We start from the raw sequence: 22,876 nt of genomic DNA on the forward strand, positions 1-22,876 counted from the left end.
TAACATATTCCCACAAAATATCTGTATTTCTGATTCCAGGTGAGGCAGAAAAAGCCTGGTTCTACTGGTTCCACTAGTCCTAAGTTTAAGGTTTTAAGTATAGAAGAGAAGAAGCAATTTGTCCTTTGTGGAAAGGGCAAGTGTCAGCAACCTAAAATTCCTTCTTATCGTTGATACAGCTAGGAAGATTACAAACAAATGACCTCAACCCCTCTGAAACGGCCGTACTTGTCTTAAAGTAAATTTACTTGCTTTTTGTGTATTTGCCCTATGGTGCGATTGATCTTAAGAATGTGCATTTACTGTATTATTTATCTACCGTCATTTTACCGACATGGAAAAGTTCATTTAAGTTTGGTTTTATTTCTATCGTTCTTAATGTATGGTTATCGATCGCAGGGTTTACGATGTAAAAAAAAGAGATGATTCTATCAACCTAATATTCTTGATTTTCTTGTATCGTCATTATTTAATTAACACCAGACGTACTTAGTAGAGGGTTTAGAAATACTTTCCCAAGAAATCATATCTTTTCACAATTCTCTAGAATTTGTCTTACACTAACATTATTTTTGTACTTTTCCAATTACCCCCCACCCCTCGTTCATAAAAAGAAGTCTTGCATACATATTTGGCTGAAACATAAGTATTCTGGGGTTAAAAGGTCTGCTAATGCATTTTTAATTAAAAGAAAAACACATTATTTTATTATTCTGATCTACAGAATAAATCACTACATTGGAATTACTTTTAGACTTTCCACAAGAAAGCCCGAAAGAATAAAAAATAAACTAAATCAAGAGACCCCCATTGTTAGCTCCGTCCTTGCAATAACATTTCTTATTTTTGTACTTGCTCGAGAGTGCCTTTTTTAGAATTCAAATACTTAATTCATTCAATCGTCTTGTCAAGTGATCAAATAGCTTTCTAGATAAAAAAAAATCTGCAAAATCGACAAAAAGCGTTAATACACACTTAGGATACAGAAAAAAGGGGGCCTTATTTGCCTTATAGAACTCGAGATTTCATAAGTATCAAAGATCTACCAAAGATAATTACTACAAAGTCACATCTGCCTAATGAGAGGTAACTGGAGGTCGACCTCAACATGTACACAAAATAATTCCGAATCTCTAACTCTGAGACTATAAAACACTATTTTCGCGATCTATTCTACAAATTGATTTGCCCTGCCCCATTGAGTGTTGTAAATTATACAAGAAATTATAATTTCTAGAAACAAGGGATTACACTTGGAGTGGATTACACTTGTTCAATAAAAAATAAAAGAAAAACTATTGTCAGAGCCACGAGGCACAGTCCATTTCAGGTCAAAAAGCAAGTAATTTTTTTACTGCCCTCTTAGAGGGATTGCAGACATTTTTTTGTAATCTTCTGAGCTATAGTATCGATAAGAACGAACTTTGACTTGTTGACGTCCAAAAATTGCACTAATCACTTTAATGCATTTATCTGATATAACATACATAGATAGGAACTTCTCTAAAGCTCTTTCAGCTGAATCAAAGGCTTGAACATAATCTATAAAAGAGAGGACTAAAGAGGTTTGATGACTCAGGCACTTCTCAATTATTAATCTAAGAGTGAAAATTTTGTCAACACATCCTCTAGCCTCCCCAAAACAGCAACTGTCTTCTCTTAAATCCTTATCTACAGCCTCTCTAAGTCTATAAAAGTATCGTCATACTAAGTAATTTGCTTCCTAGAGAAACCAAGCTAATCCCTCAATAATTACCACATATCACCTGTCTTATAGAGCGGTTTAATTGGTTGGTTCAAAATTCATTCAGCTTTTTTTGGCTTTTCTAGGAAGCATTGTATTTCTTTTTCTAATTAGCAGAAACGCTTGAAAACTAGAAATTCTAATGCCAACATTTCTTTTGATATACTTTTGATGACTAAAAAATGTACCTTTATTTAAAAAGGAGAAGGAAAAAACAATCGATCGTTAATAATAGTCGTATAACCACCAATCACGTCTTGACCTGCCACATCTGTTCTAGGATCAGGGTAAAAAAAATCGATCCTGATTTTAGGAACAGTATTGATTGACTACATGGTATTTCCACCACAAAAAAGAGTAAAAACAGTATGGCGTTCAATTACATTTTTACACTTTCAAGGCTGAATTGAAGATTTACCTTGCTTCTAACAGCATACTAATTGCATTAAGCAGCCCACACCAACTGGAATTTATCAGCTGCACTTTTAGCTTTCTTTCCTCTTTGTCCATAGAAGTAATGTCCCCATCTCCTTCAGTTTCTTCTTCTATTAATACAGTGATTGATTTTAACACGGAAAGCAAACAAGCATATGCTACAGATATTCCATAGCAGTCTGGTATTCCGGGGGGTTCAGACTTGTCCAGGCCATCCAGACTGCAAAAAAAATAGAAATAAATAAAAAAGTGCATGTTTTTAAAAAACAAAATCAAGACAAAAAAACAATTATTCCCTCCCCATCAAAAAAAAAAAAACATTTTAGAGGATGCGCTTTTTCAGGAATTCTAATTGTTTAGACTCGTAAACTTCAAACCTGCCCATCAAAACTTAGTAGATTAAGAGTAATTTTGGAAATTCAGAAAAGGGTAAATACACCTTTGAAAATCGGGGCAATCTGAAAAGGGTAAATGAACCTTCGAAAATTTTCATAGAAATTTTATTGCAAAATTCAACACCTTTGATAGTCCTAAATAGATGTTTCAATTTTCCATTTGTAAAAAAAAAGCAAAACTTTGTATTTTTCCATAGAAAGAAGGTCGGAGTTTTTGGTGATTTTCTTCCTTTTCTTTTCTTTTTTTTTCCCTGGGTGACAACATCAAGCTAGTGAACGCAGATTATCGGAAGAGCGTTCATTCGAAGGAAACACCCTTGTGTACCGTTTAAGTAACAAAAGAGACAATACGTCAACAAAATGTCCCGCAAACTTTAGTTTGTCGGTAAGTTTTGGTTCAACCATGGCCAAAATGTTATCGAGCAAACATGATGAGATAATCAAACGACTTAGAACTATCGACAGGGTATTGACATGACATCCAGTTTCAAAGGAAATACTGGGCCCCAATGGTGTACCATTCCTAAATATATATTAAATAAAAAAGAATGAGTTATTTCAATTGACAGTAAGGAACAACATTAAAACTTAAAACGAACAGAAATTATTCCATATATGAAAGGGGTTGTCCCCTTTTCAACGCCCCGCTCTTTACGCTAAAGTTTGACTCTTCCTCACAACTCTACTTTTTAGAACAATAAAAAACTTTAGCGTAAAGAGCGAGGCAATGAGGAGGGGACAACCCGTTTCGATTGACTATCATAGAATATGAAGTCGACAAAATTTATTACGTTATATAGATAATGGTATGTAATTAATATCAAATGATGCAGCTTTTTGAAAAACCACATCTTCCTCTAATCCAATCTTTTTTTGCCAATTAAAAAGCAGAACTAGAACTTTTAATTTCTGTTAAGACGAACCCCTCCCGATGTTCATGGATCCCAACCGTAGTTTGACAAAATCATTCCTGTTAGCGACACTACTAAAGAGATTAAGAAATAATTAGACCACAGGTGCTGATAGTGTGGTAAATGAGTTTCTTATTTATGGTGGTTCTTAGTTTGCAAATAAGTTATTGAAAATTTGGACACGATTTTTGAAAAAGGGGAAGTACCTAACGATTTTAGAAAAACCTTAATTAAAACACTGTGTAAGAAAGGTGATAAGAGTAATTGTGGTAATTATCGAGGCATTAGTTTGGTCTCATTAGGTAGCAAATTTCTTAGTAATATGATACTTTTTAGACTGAGAGATGCTGTAGACAAAGTTTTAACACAAGAAAGAGAGAGAGAGAGAGAGAGAGAGAGAGAGAGAGAGAGAGAGAGGGGGGGGAGTATTTAAAAAACATCGTAGCTAACAGCTAATTTGCGTTGCTTCACTATGCTAAATAACAAATTAACACAAAAAAAAAAGAAAATATCACTCGGCTTTGTTTAGTAAATCCGTAAAAAAAAGGTACAAACGAATTTGCGTGGCGGTTTGTGCGTGAAGCTACTGGAACCAGTTTATTTTGGTGACGCGTACGGTTGTTGGGCGGTGCAGTAGGCGGTAAGATGTCTCGATGTTGGGGTTTAGAGAGAAGAAACTTCCCAAACCTGAGGATAGTCTGGTCGTATCTTTGGGCCAACGTGGGGAGGTCGAGTTTAACAAGCGCTTCACCATAAGATAGTTGACGAGGTATATAAGTTCCTGGATGAGGTATACAGTTCGCAGTGCTGCAGGCCCCCATAGTGGGCTTGCATATTCCAGAACTGGACGGACGTAGAACATTGCGGTTTTAGAAAAGGTAGAGGATGTGTCGACCAAATTTTCCCTATTAGGTTAATAACTGAGAAGTGCCTGAGCTTTCAAACAACTTTGGTCCTATGTTTTATAAATTATCAGCAAGCTTTCAATTTTGTTGATAGAAGAGCTTTAGCAAAGATCTTATCCTTGTATGGTATACCAGACAAATACATTAAAATGATTAGTGCTATGTCCGAGAATAACAGCGCTGCGGTTAAGGTAGGAAATGAGGTTAGAACTGGTTTTGCATTAAATCAGGAGTTAAGCAGGATTGTGTTCTATTCCCCTTAATATGGATTATTTTGATGGACTTTGTCTAAAGGAGCACAGGGAAGACAATGGAAGACCATGGAATCAAATGGGGACGAAAAACTCTCCTGGACCTAGACTATGGTGACGATTTAAGCATCCTAGAAGAAATTTTGAGCAAAATGAATGAACTTTTAGAGGTTTCACGAGTTCAGGGTGCTAGAATAGGTTTCAAAATTAATGTTAAGAAGACCAAGTCACTAAGGCTAGGAACAAGTGAAGATGAAAAGGTGACTTTGGATAACAAAAAGATTGATCAGGTGGGTAGCTTCACTTACCTTGGTAGTATTATTAGTAAAGACGCTGGGAGCAGTGAAAACATTAAAAGTAGAATAGTCAAGGTTCAGTGTTTTTTTTTTCAAAGTAAAAAAAAAAAAGTTTGAAAGAATAAGAAGATAAGTCATCAGATCAAGATTAGAACGGGCGCTCCGAAAAGCTGATTAAGATTTGCTCGATGTTTCCCAGAAAAATTGCCTACGGATTGTTCTGGGCACCCGGCTGACTGACTGTATTTCAAACAATAGGTTGTACGAAAAATGTGGTTCAATCCCGCTTTCTAGGGTTATAGCGAAAGTAAGGTTGAGAGGAAAAAGGCACATTCCGTGGATGAAGGAAGACAGACTGCCGAATATTGTCCTTTTCCGCCAATCGTCTAGGGCTAAAATAGGACGTCCTCATCTGGGATGGGAGGATGTCATAAAGAAAGACTTAAAGGAAATAAGAACTTCCTGAGAAGGTGTAAAGAGGGAGGCTTTGAATAGATTGAGATGGAGGAGGAACGAGCGTAGCTGTGTTGACGTCAATTGGCTTGGTACTGCGGTGAGCTTTTAGTAGTAGCAGTAGCAGTAGAAAGAAACAAAAACAATAACCAGCAACATCCGTGATCTTTCTTCTTGCAAAAAATACAAATTCGCATTTTTTTTTTTAAGTTTAGGAGCTTGAAGGTCGTCGGGCTGAATCTGATGGTGCGAATTTCCTCTAGATCGTTTTTTACTTTTCTTTTTAGAAAATCTTTCGAATTCTCTCAGACTCAAGGTTCTAATAGGTGACATTAAACTTAATGAATTTTATATATTTATAATCAGCTTTAAAAATCTATTTTTTATATGCATCAATTGTTTGCAAAATTCTGTATTTTTTTAGATTTTCAGTTGCTATTGAACCGGTCCCTACTTACAGTTCGTTACCACGAACTATTGGAAAGTCCTAAATATAGCATTAAACAAAGAGAAAATAAAGATATAAAAACAGTATTTCCAGTTAGAAATAAAAGGGAACACAGATAATAAAAAAGAACACTAAATATCCTGCATAAGAAGGGACATACCGCTCACTTAATCCTCCACTCTTTACGCTATAGATCAACTCAAGAAGGAGAATTCAAGAGTAGCGTGATAAAATATCCAACTCTCCAACTGCCTGTTTTTTTTTTTTTTTTTTTTTTTTTTTTTTCAAATGCCTAATCAGCAAAGCATAGTCATACTTGAGAGTAAAATATTCTTCTTCCTCACTAAAAGAATAGTTATAAAATATTGAGTTTTTTCTTACTTACAATGTATTCCGCTGTGGTTCAGTTAACAAATTTGTGAGTAAAGGGATCCAGACCCCTCTATAATAAAAGCCAGAGAGACCAACAGTTCCAGCAGTAGCATTGGAAGACACTTGAGGATTTTGGGCCGAGCCACCAGCTGCTACAGTAGCTACAATAAAATAAAAAATTCAATCAAATAATCGAGCAAGTTTGATGAAATTAACATTTTCATAAGGATGATTTCATAAACCTTCTTTTTAAATCATAAGGATGATTTCATAAATCATTCATCTTTTCATAAGGGTGAACATTTTCATAAGGATGAGCAGGACACAACCTTCTTACCACAATTTAAATATTGATTTTTCTGGTTCTTCTGTTCTAATCGACACCTCACCACCATTTTATCTCTCTCCCTCAGTCCCTCCTCTCTCTTTATCTCTCTTTCGCAGTTTCTCTCTCTCACTCAAAATCCCTTTCCTTTTCCTTCACAGTCTCTTGCTCTCTCTCTTTCACAGTCACTTTCTCTCTCGCAGTCTTTCTCTTTCTCCCTCACTCCTCGCCCTCTCAAATCTTAATATTTAAATTTGTGTGATTTGCATACACGAAAGGAGCCAAATTTTCATTGGGTAAGAACAAAAGAGGCAAAAGAATTCAGGTAACATAACTTTTTTCTCTTTTTTTGCAATATCACAAGATATCCTTCTAAAATCACACTAAAATTCTAGTCCAGAGATATTTCAGGATCTTGGAAAGTTATTGAGCTACGTGAATGTATCTTTCAAGAATGAGCCTACAGCACCAAATAGCAACATATCTAGATTTTTTCAAATTCCTAATTCCGTCTCTTCCGCTGCAGTAACTAAATTTTCATGAACTACCGAAATTTGCGAACGCTTGGTGAGTGCATCTTTCAAGAAATGACCTACTACCCAAATAAGGGCCTGAAAAGGCATTCTCAACCTGAAACCTCAGCTCGATCCCTACTTATGAAATCTGAAAGATCTTCAGAAATAGTACCTTAACAATATTACTCATCAGCTTTACGAGACGAAAAAATCCGCTATACTAGAATATCAGTAAGATTGCTTTTTCCTCACTTCTGTTGTTTTATGGTGGATTGTCAGTCACATTCCTACCCATTTAGATGAGGGAAGAAAGGTAAAGATTACACAGTGAAATTGACAAAATACAAGCCCATTTTTGTGAAAAATAAGATCGAAATTAGGGATTAATCAATAGGGATTAAGGGATTAATTAATTAGGGGAGAATCAATCCATTATGCTACCTCAGACCAGGATTTAAAATATCACAGGACATGCCTTCTTGTGATAAATTTTCCATTTAACTTTTCGCTTTCAAAAATAAGCACTAATTAAAGCTGTTATTTTTTGAATAATACTGAAAAAATCACCTGTTGTTCCAGAGACCACTTGTGGCAGAACGAAAACTGACTGTATAAATGCAGAGAGTGCATTAACAGTGTCTTGTAATATTGGGCTAGCATGGGGCTTCAGATCATAGCTGACAACAATTGACTTCAGTAAATTAGGCTGAGCCAGGAGCTTATGTAGTGCTTCCAAGGCAAGACAGCGTTGCCAGACAGCTCTATCTGGATCCAAAAATTTGACAAGAAGTGATAGAAAGATCTCACATTCGGTAACCTGCAATCAAAACTTACCATTATTTTTAATCACTTAAACTCACGGCTCTCTGATCTGTATGTTGATTGATGTACACGGAAGATTAACGTGTTTCGTGAAAACGTGTCAAATTTAAAAGAAAACATATTTATCTGTTACTGGAAGCGTCTTCTTTACGATTAAAGTCCATTTTCAATCTGAAAAACCAGAGAATTGGGAAAAATATTGTTATAATTCATAAAAAGGTGACGGTCTAGAACAAACTGAATTTATGAGACGGTATGAACTGTTCAGAAGCAAAGTCGACTTACTTTAATTTTTAAGTTTGTCAGGATTTATCTGTCAAAATACTTGACTGACCCTTAACTTAGCAAGTTTATATGCAAATTCCTGGTCAAAAGAACAAGTTCCATGGAATGAAATAGCCGCTAAATATTGAAAAATATTTGAACAGCCAATTTGACTACTTCCATGCTTAAATATACGCAGAAACATTTCCATGCCCAGAAATACAAGTGAACATACAAAAAATAAAATAAACAAAAGAAAAAAATCCCGAGTATTTTTCTACTTGCTACAATAGAATTTCGTACATTTTTCATGAAAACTAAACTAGGTGTTTTCAAAGCAAACACAAGTATGAGTATTATTATCTGTGAGGACGCGGGTTCGAATCCCGGTGTACCCAATTCTTCAGTTTGGGACGGGGGTCAGTGGCGTGACTCTGTAAGCTTAGCCAGAGTCGACCCAGCTCTAAATGGGTACCTGAAGAAATCTGGGGAAGGTAAACAGGAAGGGTGTGCGAAAGCACAGGATGGCTGGCCCCCAACCCCCCATTGCACTTCCTGGCTGAAGGGCCAAGAAACGGAGATCAGCACCGCCGGTACGGACTGTAAAGTCTAATGCCGTATCCTTTACCATTACCTTACCTTACTAAAAAGAAGACTATTACACATGGTGTTTGGTTTCCAACAAATTTGGTAGTTGAGACTTTCTAGGCTTGCTGGCTGTCAATGCAGGGTCAATGGTGTAATCCAGATAAAAAAAACGTCAAGTAGTTTTTGCACATTTAAACTGCAAACCCACTTTTTTGTTTTTAGTCTAAAAAGGTTCCAAAAAGAGATATTACAACTCTTCCTACAATTAATACATAATAGAAATGTTTTAACTCAAAATAGCGAAATTAAACACAAAAAGGTTGTTAAAGAAGAGGAAAGGGTGATAATAAAACCTAAAAAAAGCAATAATTAGTAGTAAAAAAGAAAGGAAATCTAAAATGAACAAAAGTCTGTCAAACTTTCATTTCATCAATCATTCTAGGCCATGAGCCTCATTTCAGCCTCAATATAGGCAATAGAGGCTTTGAAGTGCACAAGTTTTATTACAATAGTTAAAATAATTAAAAAATCTGTAAAAAAAAGAAAACCTCTCAATTAAAATAGTTAAACTAATCAAGATTCAAGGGAAAACTAATTCTTAGAATAAATTCATGTATAGGAAATTCGTAACTAAATAGATTTATTAAAACACCACTTGACAATTTTCGAACCAATCTGTTTACTTCTTTAATGCAGAAATGACAAGCTAGTTTTTAGGGGATGTGAAGGGGTAGCCCAGCTCTTATTAGAAATAGTTTTGTTCGTTTTAAATCTGACTTTATTATTTATTTTCATTTCTGTTCACTTAAGGCTTCCTTTATTCAATCAATTCATTGATTTGATTTATTCCTTAATTCCTCACTTCAATCAATGCAATTTCAATTCGTCTCAAGTTCCACTCAATGTAGCTTTTTTTTTCTAACCGTAGAAATAAGTCGTTTTCATACACTATAACACTTTACTTTTCTTTGAAATTTCTTGTTTTTCAATTTAATTATCCTAATTAACAATAACTTACGACTTACCAATATTTTGTAGTACTTCTGAACAAGAACAGTGACGAGTCTTAAAAGCCGTAGGCTAACAGGGTAGTAGGGCTTATCTTGAGAGGCAGCTTGCTGAGCAGGACTACTTCTGGATTGATGTTTAACATTCGGCGAAAAAAGCTTGATTACTAACGCACAAACACGCTCTTTAAGTAGAAACACAAACTCTGGGTGCTAAAAAAGATATAATGTATTGTAAACCTAAGTTATAGGGTAAAATACATATATATATTTCCAACCACCTCCCTTTAAAACCTCTACACGACGTTTTTGTTGCTTTTTCCTTGTATTTTTCAGTACATCCATTACTACTTTTCCTTTCTCTTTTTTTCTTTTCAATGCAGCTTACTTTTTTTTACATTGGATCCAGCGATGACACCTGTAAAGGATACAGCACCAATAGGGGCAAAACTGACACAGGTGCCAAAACATAATTATTATAAATTATAAAAATATGATCATAATGTTGAATTATCAGATTAAACAATACAATTATATTATTTATTAGATTATTAATATTACTGATAATTAATTTTATCAATTATTATATAATTAATATAACTAATTAACTATATATATAATTAACGTCATTAATGTAGTTAATTATTTTGCAATCAAGGCAATTGATTGCAAAATAAAAAAAAACACACAAGGTACTGCATTAATAAAAAAATTGCATAAGTAAATTGTTATATGATATAAAATAATTTGTTTAATGTAATTATACATTTTTAAGAATATATGAGAGGGTTGACCGACAAAGCCACAAATAAACCAATACCTTAGTTTCTGCCTATATTCAATACATCAACGCTATTTTCAATGCATATATTCAATGGATTAACAATATTTGAAGTTTCGCTGTACTTCAACCTGGTTCCACTTCCAGGTTGTGACCCACTTTTGTACCTTCTATTGAAGTAACGAACAGAGTCTTTAAACGGGAAACGGTACTGGGAACATAATTTCAAATGGAATGATCTTGCCATAAAGTTTTACTTCTAGGGCAGGCACACTTCCTTTACGATTGAAGACAATAAACTCTGTTTTAGTCTCGTTGAAAGAGATACCTATTTTCTCATATGAGCTTTTCAACGCCAAAAAACTCTTTAAAATGGGAAAAAAACAATAATCAATAAATAAAGATCTTGACCAAGATACAGAAAGCTCGGTTTAACCACGTGATGAGCCTTAACTGCACTATAATTGGAAAGAGGTGGCAAAGAAATAGCTCCTTGACGAATCCCTTGTCGAACTGAGATAATAGTAGAGGGATATTTTACCCCACTCGATAAACTAATTTTAACTTTCACTGCAACTTTTCGATACAAATCACAGAACGCAAGGAATACCGAATTGCCAAGACTGCAGTTGTATGCGCTTAACAGGAGTTGACTCATTTGGCAGGGCGAAATGAAGATATTTTCTAAGCACTAGGTTCTTAGCGTGTCCCTCTTCAGATAAATAGACCGAAATGTGAGCCTCTGTATCTGTATCTGAGCCTCTCTATGTTCTGACCAGAAAAGGGGAGGCACAGTCCAAGAAAGCTTTTGAAAAAAAGGTAAATGCATACATTTTTCCAGATTGTCATTGTTTTCACTGTCTAATAAAAGGATTAATCCCTGTTGAATCGTTATTTGAACAAAGAAGGCATTCACCCCTGCTTTTCCGTGACACTCCTTGCCAGCCATATTGCTAATATAGCCCAGGATTTTCAAAAATCAATGGGATGTACAAAGCAAGACTGTATCTAGTTATATCAGTAGCTAGGATAATCCAAGAAAACCCTCATGAGGACATGCCGTAGATAAGGTAGCAAATGGAACCACATAGCTTCTCAATGATGACATCTGCCATTCCGTCAGGGAAAACAAGGACTTAAATTTACTTCATCACCGATATATCACTGAGGAGATTCTCCGCAAGAGGCAATCCAATTATGAAACAATAGAGAATATGTGCTACATTTAAAGTCACAGAAAAAGATGGTCCATCAGTCTTTGGTCACCCTGGCCTGAGCTTATTCAGAGAAAAACTGTTGGCATTATGTCAACATGATTCTGGGTTAAAGCCTGAAAAGGACAGGGATCATTGGTACTCCAAACAGAAGCTCCCACCTCCCCTCTAAACATAGAAGGTATTTCCCTTCTTTAAAAAAAAGTAATCACAATGATTTTTTTTTAATCGCAAAAATTAAAAGCTCAGCAGGGGTAATAGAGACTTATTTCTTTGCACCAAAAATCATACACCAAAAATGCGATGACAGTACTCAAAGGAGGATAATTATTGAGTTTGATGTTCGCACCCCTTTAGCTACACTTTTCAGTTATTCAATGGCTAAAACGACTAAAAGTCCTTTATCATGTAAAATATCTTCCCTCCTTTTCCCCCATTCAAAATACTGGGTATTCATAGATTCAAACTTAACCACTCATTACTCTTAGAATCTTACTTACACTGAAGAAAACTGCTGGGTATGTAGACAAGATCATTTCCAATAATTCTAGACCAAAAGTTCTAGTCATTTCATTCATTCCTACTAGCCAGGACGGTTGGTCTCCGTTTACAAGGGAAATAAGATCCTGCAAAAGACAGCGATTAGGACCATTCTTAGCAAGAGCGGTACAAATCTTCTTAGACCACATTAACTATCTACTTAATATAAAATTTACAAGAAAACATGAGCTATTAGAAAGTCAACTATGAACATAGGGATAAAGAAAGAATAAGTATTAACAAAACACACAGTGTAACCCCAAAGAGAACGATTTCTAATTTAAAACAGACTCAATTTCTTATTTGTGTCAGAATCGAAATAAGATCGGTTACTAGGAGTTAGGACAGTACGGTATATTATATCAAACACGGGAAATTTTTGGTATTTTCCCCAGAAGACTCTCGTATTACAAAAAATGTTCAATATACTACACAAAACACGATATATTGATAATTATAGTAGTTCATTAATTTTTGAAACAGAAAACGTTTAAAAATCGTATACTTAGCAAGCATATTTGTGCATTTGCTGTGATCCTTATGACTTTTTCGCTTGACCAATTCATTATTTGTTTATTTTAAATTTATTTCCAACAAATAGTCGACTCTTTCATAAGAGTTTTGGCATTAATCTTTTTCAAAGAAGTTGTTGGTGTGGCCCCTGGCATAGGGAAGGTGAAAAGAGGAATTCTTTGCAAACTTGTTCGTTAAATGAAAATATTCCCAAGAAAATTATGGAATAAAACTAAAAAATATAACAGTTTCATCCAGGAAATAGTCAGCACTTAGAGCAGTCTCCTAGCAGAAGTCATTCACGGAAGGTGGCCTTTAATCCCTTTTAACAGGAATTCAAATTTTTTTATATGGTAGAAAAGAAGTATAAAACAGGCAATGATTTATCAATGCAATCCCTATCCCAGGAACGTCTTCTTTTTTTATAATTGAAATTCTACATATGGTGGCATTTGTGATTTAGTTATTATAGTTTTTATTGGTAGAACTGTTTGGTAGTCTTGAACTCAAATTTGGAGTATGACTGACACAGAAACCGGAATGCTGAAATTTTTGTAATGCAAGATCATTTTATTTACCCCCAAAGTTTGAAACTTTATTAATTTATTCAAATATGTTATTAATTTTTATTTAAATATTATCAAATTAATTTTTATTTAAAATATGTTATAAATATTTATTTAAATATTTTATTTATTTAGTTATTAATTAATATTAAATATTTTATTTATTTAAATATTTATTTAAATAATTAAATTATTTAAATAAATATTTAAATAAATAAAGTTTATAAATTTTTTAAACTTTATTTATTTAAATATTAAATATTTAAATATTTATTTTAATATGTTACAGTTATTTATTACTTCTTCACAAACTACAAACAAAAACATAAGTAACCAAACAAAAAATTCATTTTATTTTATTTTATTTATTTTTTGATCCGATAGAGGGATTGCATTCCTGAGTACAAATATTTCTCAACTTTTTGGTAATGTGCCATCGATTCAACTACCACATCTTACAGTTTCATTTCTCTATTACTGCTATAAAACCAACAAACAAAACAAACAACTGTTTCTCTCTTCTTTTCATTGAACTACAAAAGTTGAGTTTTAAATTATCCTAATATGTCTAAACTGAATTGCTGGCTAAATAAAAATTTTAAATTATTTAATTTAAGTCCCATATTGACAGCCTAATGAAGATACGTTACTCACACAGTATACAAATGCGTGTTATAGCCGTTTTCTTATAGGCGCCTATAGATGCATTTTGCAGAAGGATGGACACGATACACATTTTCAAAAACAGAATCATGCAAGGATTTATAATCTAGAGAAAAGGACCCCAGGAAGGTCCCTGGGGCCCAACTCATCTCCCTAGACCCTATTCAATTTAACTGATTGATGAATTTTCTTTTTTAAACTTATATTTCACTTTTTTGCCAATTTTCTTTCTCCTCTAGATTTGCTCGTTTTTCACCCTAATTTTTGTTTGTAGTATTTGAGCCAATGAATTTTAATAAAAGCCGCAATATTTCATTAGTGGTTAATCATTTGCAAATAAATCGTCATTTATCATCTCTTTTCATTTGTTTTTCATTTTTCTTCTAATTATTTGTCACTTGATTTTTTTTTTTTTTTTTTTTTTTTTTTTTTTTTTTTTTTGATGAGACATAATTTTGTGTGTGTGTATTTTTGTATCTTTTGCGTCTGCTTTGCGTCACAAAGATTAATAGTTTATCTTTTAAACTGTATTTTTCATTTGACAATAGGCGTAAATTTGGCAATTATTGCTCGTGAAAGTTGTTTTTGAAATAATTAAATAAAAAAAACAGGTTTTTTTTACTGAAAGTAAGGAGCGCAATTAAAACTTAAAACGAATTACTTCGTATATGAAAGGGGCTGGTCCTTCCTCAACGCCCCGCTCTTTACGTTAAAGTTTAACACTTTCTCTCAATTCCACTTTTTAAAACAATAAAAAACTTTAGCGTAAAGAGCAAGACGTTGATGAAGAAGCAGCCCCTTTCATATACGAAGTAATTTCTGTTCGTTTTAAGTTTTAATGTTTCTCCTAACTTTCAGTAAAAAACTTGTTCTTTTTATTTAATTTCTGAACGTTTTGAATCAATGCATGTTTTGATTTTGGCTCTCCGCAGAGGAATAATTAAAACCAAATTGCATTTTTTTTTTTTTTTTTTTTTTTTCATTGTGTTTTTTTTTTTTAATAATGATAGAAAGTCCTGCGCTCCCTTCATGGAAATTTTCTTCTCCATGACAAATTCCTCGATGGAAAGTTCCCCAAACATATCCCCCTCTTCTCAACCCCTCCCCCAAACAAAAATCCCCCTGAAAACGTCTGTACACTTCCCAATAACCATTACTATATGCAAGCACTGGTCAAAGTTTGTAACTTGTAGCGCCTCCCAAGGGGACTGTGGGGGAGTAGGTGGTCCCCAAAGACATAGTTATAAGATTTTTCGACTACGCTGACTAAAATGGCTATCTCAAAATTTTGATCCGTTGACTTTGGGAAAATAATTAGCGTGGGAGGGGGCCTAGGTGCCCTCCAATTTTCTGGTCACTTAAAAGGGCACTAAAACTTTTCATTTCCGTTAGAATGAGCCCTCCCGCAACATTCTAGGACCAATGGATCGATACAATCATCCCTTAAAAAAAAAAAAAGACAAACAAATAAACACGCATCCATGATTTGCCTTCTGGCAAAAAATACAAAATTCCACATTTTTGTAGATAGGAGCTTGAAACTTCTACAATAGGGTTCTCTGATACGCTGAATCTGATGGTGTGATTTTTGTTACGATTCTATGACTTTTAGGGGATGTTTCCCCCTATTTTCTATAATAAGGCAAATTTTCTCAGGCTCATAACTTTTAATGGAAATAGACTAACTTGAGAAATAGACTAAACTTGATGAAACTTATATATTTGAAATCAGCATCAAAATGTGATTCTTTTGAGGTAGCTATTGGTATCAAAATTCCATTTTTTAGAGTTTTGATTACTATTGAGCCGGGTCGCTCCTTACTACAGTTCGTTACCACGAACTGTTTGACCACGAACTGTTTGAAAACAGATCTAATCTTATTGAACCTCCCATATATAATGATTTTTTTTTTACTTCTTTCATATCATGATAATTCAGGAATCATTTAGGAACTAATCTTACACATAACAAGACGTTAATCATTTAATATTTTGTAGATGTTTAAACTGAGTCCATATTGATTATACCCCGTCCTCGTTATAAAGAGCAGATGATCATAGCGTGCAGAAAAACTAAAACACTGAGGCCTATGCAAATATTGTATTCAGGTGACATAATTACAAGAACGTTACTTTCAACTTGTACCATTCTAGTCCGTTGTTGACGTGCGAATCCTAAGATCAATGTGTCAAATGGACTGATGTGTGATGTGAATGATTGAGATATGGATCGATGCATTAGCGTTCAGGCGTATTAATATTGATAATTAACAATCAAATATTTGAGACCTTGAGACCATACCATTCTCTAACTGACCCCTGAATGATCTTTACCCAAACGAAATTCCACATGTCAATTTAAGAGGTCAGTACGAGAGGGAAAGGAGGAGCATGAAAGGAGGAGCAGGGAACTCCACCATGTCCGCCTTTGCACTAAAATGCTTCTATATATGGCCTTCATATTACAGATAAGGATGGATCATACAACTTAAAAGTAAAATACCAGCCAAAGCACCTTTCGGATGCCGGACACACAAAAAAATATATACTCTCTTATGAGTATCAGAAACCAACAGACTTGTCCTTGTACAACAAACAATTCAGATACACTATGTGTGATGTCACATACTTGTTTTCGTATTAATGGTTGTCTAAAAGTTGTGGACACTTGCCAATCATTTAATGTAAAATAGGTCATTTGAAGAAGGAAAAGAGGAGCTTACTTGAAAAAGTAGAAATGCATCACCAGCAAATGGCTGCAGACTCTTCGGTGACACTCCTTTTAATGCTTTCAATTCTTCTAAGTTGGATTCGGCATCTTCTCTCGGTTCTTTGCAGTCCGTAGTCTTGTCTTCCGACAAAATTCGTTCGAAAACAAGAGAAACTAACTGACGAACTGTGGCGCTCGCAGTATTAGCGACAGTCTGGTCTCCACGATTGAAATGCAAGTTGAAACATATAACGAGACACAGAAAACGAAAACAATTCAATTCAATTCGTTTATTAACAAAAAACAAATCACACACTGTAAACTAACTACACCCTAAGAGAGCACTGCCCGTAACGGGTGAAAAGAAGAAGAAGGGAAAAGAAAAGAAGACAAATATAAATTAATAAAACAAAACATAGAGAACTATCGGTAAAAGAAATTAGGATCTAATTCAATATTTTCAAATAAGAAGCTTTTAATCTTACTTTTGAACTCTTCTAGGCTATTGGCATTTCTCAAAGTATTTGGCAAATCATTCCATATTTTCGGTCCGGTAAACTTGATTGAAAAACCCGATGACGTGAGACGTCTCGTTTCTGTAACTAGTTGCGATGCATGTCGAGTATCATGTTGGTGAATTTCATCATTTCTTCGAAAAGCCGACATAAACGACTCAGGGGCAGTATTTGTGCTTACTTTATGTAAAGTTTCGGCAATCTTTTTTCTCGAAGTCGAGCCACATTTAATATCTAAAGTTTTATTAAAAATGCCAACACACTCCGAAGAGGCTCAAGCTTGTTTGAATTTGAACTTGCTTCCATTCTGGCTTATAATTTGAATCCCAAATGCTTGTTCCATAAAAAAATATGAGTGGAATAGACTAAAATATAGCATCAGTAATATTTTATGGGGAAAAATAAATTTCAGTCTATGGAGAATACCAACAGCTCTTGGCAGTTTCATACAAAGAAACCTAATGTGGATTGCCCAATCCAGCTTTTCATCAATTATTATACCTAAATATTTAATGTGGTCAACTCGTTCAATTTCTGCGTGGTCTGCCGTATTTATCTTGCTGTTGTAAACTAGGCCATTCCTCTGTTTAAAAATGATAATACCTTCGTCAAGGCTTCTATTTATAAGGACCGTAAGAGGCTCAATGATTGCTGGTTGTATTTTCTTATTAGTTACAAAGAAAGTCCATCTAGGCCCATTGAGCTTGTCCCTTTAATTTCACAAATGCATTTTTTTTACTTCATCACGTAACAGATGGAAATTTTTACATTTCCGCCATTGAAACAAACGTTTCATTGTATATTTTCAAATGGTACATTGTAATTTCCCTGAAAAGGGGGGTTTTAGTAACTACTTTTTGTTAAATTATATTTTCTGCACTATACAACATGGCTGAAATGTATTATTTATCGAAATCTTGCTTAGGGTAAAAATTTGAAATCCTACTGCAATTAACAGCTCATCACAACACTTTGGGACTCGAGGTTAACACAGCTACACCTGCTACTCTTCCACCCAATTTCACTCAAAGCTTCAGTGAGGATGGAACTGAGGGGAATATTTCATGGATGGAGAGCTAGATTTAAGGGCATTATTTGAAAAACTATCAAAAATTAAATACACAAAAAGGCTTTTTAATTGAAAGTAAGGAGCAACCTTAAAACTTAAAACGAACAGGAATTATTCTGTATAATGAAGGGACTACCCCCCCCCTGCCTTGGTCTTTACGCTAAAGTTTAACTGTTTGTTCTATTTTTTAAGAATGGCCACATAAACACAAGGGCCGTGTAATTAGAACATGAAGCTTTTTTTTAAATGTTAAAAACTTTAGTAAAAAAAGCAAGGTATTGAGGAGGAGGGCAACCCCTTCGTAAAGAATAATATCTGTTCATTTTGCGTTTTGATTTTTCTTCTTAATTTAAGTTAAAAAAAGCTTTTTTTCATTTAATTCAGGCTGGACGCAGTTATTTGTTTCAGAAATGGGTTAATATTTGAGGATGGGTGAGTTTCAGGAAACTCAAAATCTAGCAAAGTTTATGAAAATATATAAGAAACGTGGGTAAAGTCTTGACAAATTATGTATTTGGGGGGAGAGAGGGGACATTGAGAGAGCCCCATTTTCTCTCTTCGCAAAAGCGTCCACCTCTATGCCTAGCAGGGCGTGGGATTATACTAAAAAATAAGCTCCTAGCGCATACTTGGAATATTGATTGAAAAAAAAAATGCTTACTTTTGATAGTGTGATACCACGGGCAATGTCACTTGTTGTTAGCAAGAGTGTAACTGTTTGTAGAACACGAACTTCTTCGATTGTCCCTTCTGTTAACATCCATAATGTATCACTCAAATGTTTAGTGTTTTTCTCATCTAATAACCCGTTGACGATAAGTTTCTGGATGGCACTAAGACATAACTAAAACATAATTAATTTACAGTATTTAATCCCTACATTTAAAAAAAATGCAACAAAACTAAAATTTTTACTCAAAAATGAAGCTAAAGCCATATGAAACTAGTGTTGTAACTGGTAAAATTGGTCATGGAAAAAATGAGGGTAATGTCAGCCAGCGGACACAAAGAAGCGAAAATGATACAGACAATAAAGAACAAAAAAGAAGTGAAAATGATAGAGGGACAAACAATAAAAAAAAATGATAAAAATGACAAAAAAATTATAGAGGCAGATATTCCGTCACGGACTTTCCCCCAGCTGTTTTCAGTGTTAAGCGTTAAAGACAGAAAGAGCTGCAAGCAGGATTGACCTATGACAAACAAGAAAAAAAAATAATAAAACTAAATAGCCGAGAAAAATGAAGATAATGTCAGCCAGCCCACAAAAAGAAGCGAAAATGATAAAGGCAGATATATCGTAACGGATTTTCGCCTAGCTGTCTCCAGTGTGAAGTATTAAAGACAGAAAGGTCTACGAGCAGGATTGAGTAACGACAAAAAAAAAATAAATAAAGCTAACTGGCCGAGAAAAATGAGGATAATGTCAGCCAGCCGACAAAAAAGAAGCGAAAATGATAAAGGCAAATATATCGTAATGAACTTTCGCCTAGCTGTCTCCAGTGTGAAGTATTAAAGACAGAAAGGGCTACGAGCAGGATTGAGTTATGACAAACAAACAAAAAAATAATAAAGCTAACTGGCCGAGAAAAATGAGGATAATGTCAGCCAGCCGACAAAAAAGAAGCGAAAATGATAAAGGCAAATATATCGTAACGAACTTTCGCCTAGCTGTCTCCAGTGTGAAGTATTAAAGACAGAAAGGGCTACGAGCAGGATTAAGTTATGACAAACAAACAAAGTATAATAAAGCTAACTGGCCGAGAAAAATGAGGATAATGTCAGCCAGCGGACAAAAAAGAAGCGAAAATGATAAGAGGCGGATATATCGTCACGGACTTTCGCCTAGCTGTCTTCAGTGCTCAAAAAAGAGGAAAAAATAACCTTTTTAATTAACTCTTAACTATGCAGGTGATACGCTTAACCAAACAAACCAAAAAACAAGCCGGAATAAATGAAAGGCTTTTCACCAATCAGATTAGGCAAGAATTATCCGTTTAGTGATTGAATTAGCTTGTCTACTGACCTAATTTTCATTAGAAGTGTTGGGTTTATAGGAATATCTTCAGTATCTCTATTTAAAGCAAGTTATATATTCATGCATTTTTTTTCAATTCTCCTCCTAAATTTCCTCCGTATGTGGGAAGCTATTTGGTTTAAATATCAAAGTTGCCTCATCAAAAATAAACTGTATGATCTCTCAACAATGTTGAGGGCAAAGTAGGATCAAAATCCGTATTTTTATTTTACATTTTACATCTAAGAGAAATCTTATATTCATGCCGTCTTTTATCATGGGAGCTGGCGCTTCCCCCCCCCCCTCCCGGGAAAATACCCCACAAAATGTTTCCTTTCCCCCGATTTTCATTAGAAGGGAAATTGAAATTTCTACTCTCCTGTTTGTCAGGGACAATCGATTGCTTTACCAATAGTGAAGATCCATAAGGTTCAATGTATTAATGTCTGTTAATTGAATTTTTATGAAGTATAAATAATTGAATAAGTCAAATAAGCTTTGGAGGGGGGCTCAGTTAACTGGAAATCGAAAATTTCAGTGTCCTTTTCTAATATTTTGCATGCTTTTCAACGAATTGCTAAAGAATGATTTGTTACTGACAACAGTGCCAAAAAAAAATCTTTTTCTAGTTTAACTGCTCTTGTATTTTAGCAGTTGTTTTGAAATAATCTTCATATAAATACAGAATTACCTCTAAGAGAGATACAAAGGGAGAGTGGAGGTAAAAATTGAGATATAATCCTCACGGCCGTATCCAGGACTTTTGTTTGGGGGGAGGGGGCTTCAGAACAGGCATGGCCACCTGAATTCAAGTCTGAAGGAGAGGAGCTAGATTCGCAAGCCAATCCTGTTGAAGACAGTCCTGATGAGTGTGAAAGTTACCGAAGTTCCGCTATTAGAATCCACGACTTAGTTAATCAAAATCATCAAAGTGTTACAAACCTCTTTTTTATTTGTATTCGAAACTTTTATAAATAAAATGAAAATTAACATGTTTATGATATAATGAATACGGCAGAATATGGCTATTTAAAATATGCAAGGCTGTTAGGATAACATTTCTTAGGTTTAAATGTAGAAATAAATAACTAATATGATTTTACTCCCATATTATACTAAATTTACTTTATTTATTTTATCTATTTTTTTTTTTTTTTTTTTTTTTTTTTTTTTTTTTTTTTTTTTTTTTTTTTTTTTTTTTTTTTTTACAAAATAGATGCCTAAAATCAGATACTGTCAGACACAATTACTGAGGTATTACCCCAGGCACAAATTAACGAAATTGATAAACTGGACAGTTAACTAAACTGACGAACTCTAGATGAAGGGGCGGTGCCTTTTTTAAGCCCGGGAAAATCACAATCATTAAAAAAAAAGTTACTAAAAGCTTTAAGTGATTCTTAAAAACAAATTCTCGACTGGTTTTGTAGCCACAGGACAACTCAGAAACACCAATTTTACCCTGTATTTCCAAGGAACTTCCTTATTTTACCAATTTCACTATATTTTACCGATTTTCCTTACCAAGTTTTTATTTTACGGTAATGTGCCATAAGCGCACTTCTGCGTTTTACAATACAGCATCACACATACAAAATTCCACAAGATCGTTGGGCCAGGACTAAGGGGGAGAAGGAACATTTGTCTGCAAAATTTTATCCAGCAAAACTTTAAACAGCTTTTGTGAGTGTGCGCTTTTTTTTACTTCAAACCAACATAATTTCTTTATATTCTTAGTTTTAGAAAGTTTTCCTAAAAGTATGGATAATTACCGGTTGCCATCATGAAAAACAGAAAAGCCTAAGCCTTAGGGAATTCGCAGCGGAGTCTAACAATACTAAAGAAAATACTGAGCAACAAAAGTTAATATACATGTATATTGTTAGGAAAATGGGTGTGCAAATAAAAAGTTAAGGAATTTAAATAGTCAAAGAAGAAAAAGGAAAGAAAAGAATTGTATAATAATCAAAGGAAAAAAAGAAGAAAGTGAAACTCTATAAGATGTAGTTTGTTCCATGTTATTACCATTAAAGTCTTTGCTGACCTAGAAGGAAAAGTCAGCACTTCAATTCCTCTAAAGGAAAATTATGCCAATCACCAAGCTGTTACACATTAACGCAAAGAACACTAATTCAATATTATTTCCGAACTCGAGATATTTTCCGATGTTTTTGTGGGGATGGTCGTAGAATCCCCTCAGCCTACAAATATTTTTCTTTTTCAGTTTGTTCACTCTTTGCACCAATCATTAAAATTGGTGCAAATATAATAGTATATTTGTATATAGTAATTTTGCATAATTTTGCCATATTTATTTATTTATTATATCTATCACTTTATTTATTTTATCTATTTTTATTTCTTTCTTTTTTTTACAAAATAGATGTCTAAAATCAGGTACTGTCCAATTTCTTTTAACATCTTCACTGCTGCCATCCTTTTTACTAATATTACAACCAAGGTAGGTGAAGCTATCTACAAATGTTTTTCTTTTTCAGTTTATTCACTCTTTGCACCAATCATTAAGATCTGCTTTGCATTTAAACAAGCACCTAAG

The 22,876-nt window shown here is 34.1% G+C and overlaps 2 protein-coding genes and 1 long non-coding RNA gene across 4 annotated transcripts in view; 1 reads left to right on the top strand and 2 right to left on the bottom strand.

The window, feature by feature from the left end:
* The window catches only part of LOC136026470 (protein MON2 homolog), a 483,967-nt gene that overhangs the window by 369,696 nt on the left and 91,395 nt on the right, over positions 1–22,876 (top strand). The gene's annotated exons all lie outside the window — the stretch shown is intronic.
* Positions 2,144–16,971, bottom strand: LOC136026466 (protein MON2 homolog). Its single transcript, XM_065703062.1, has 6 exons — positions 16,732–16,971; positions 12,227–12,352; positions 9,750–9,944; positions 7,618–7,867; positions 6,224–6,371; positions 2,144–2,399 (listed from the first exon to the last, which is right to left on the bottom strand). Exons 2-6 carry the CDS (start codon positions 12,302–12,304, stop codon positions 2,159–2,161), a joined length of 912 nt encoding a protein of 303 aa, XP_065559134.1. The 5' UTR covers positions 12,305–12,352; positions 16,732–16,971; the 3' UTR covers positions 2,144–2,158.
* Positions 18,458–22,876, bottom strand: part of LOC136025658 (uncharacterized) — an 18,309-nt gene continuing 13,890 nt past the window's right edge. Inside the window, exon 3 of the long non-coding RNA XR_010617136.1 lies at positions 18,458–19,146. This is a non-coding gene — a long non-coding RNA (uncharacterized LOC136025658). The remainder of the gene's footprint in view (positions 19,147–22,876) is intronic.

This window comes from Artemia franciscana, chromosome 4 (genome assembly GCF_032884065.1).
Source record: "Artemia franciscana chromosome 4, ASM3288406v1, whole genome shotgun sequence".
Classification (NCBI taxonomy): domain Eukaryota; kingdom Metazoa; phylum Arthropoda; class Branchiopoda; order Anostraca; family Artemiidae; genus Artemia; species Artemia franciscana.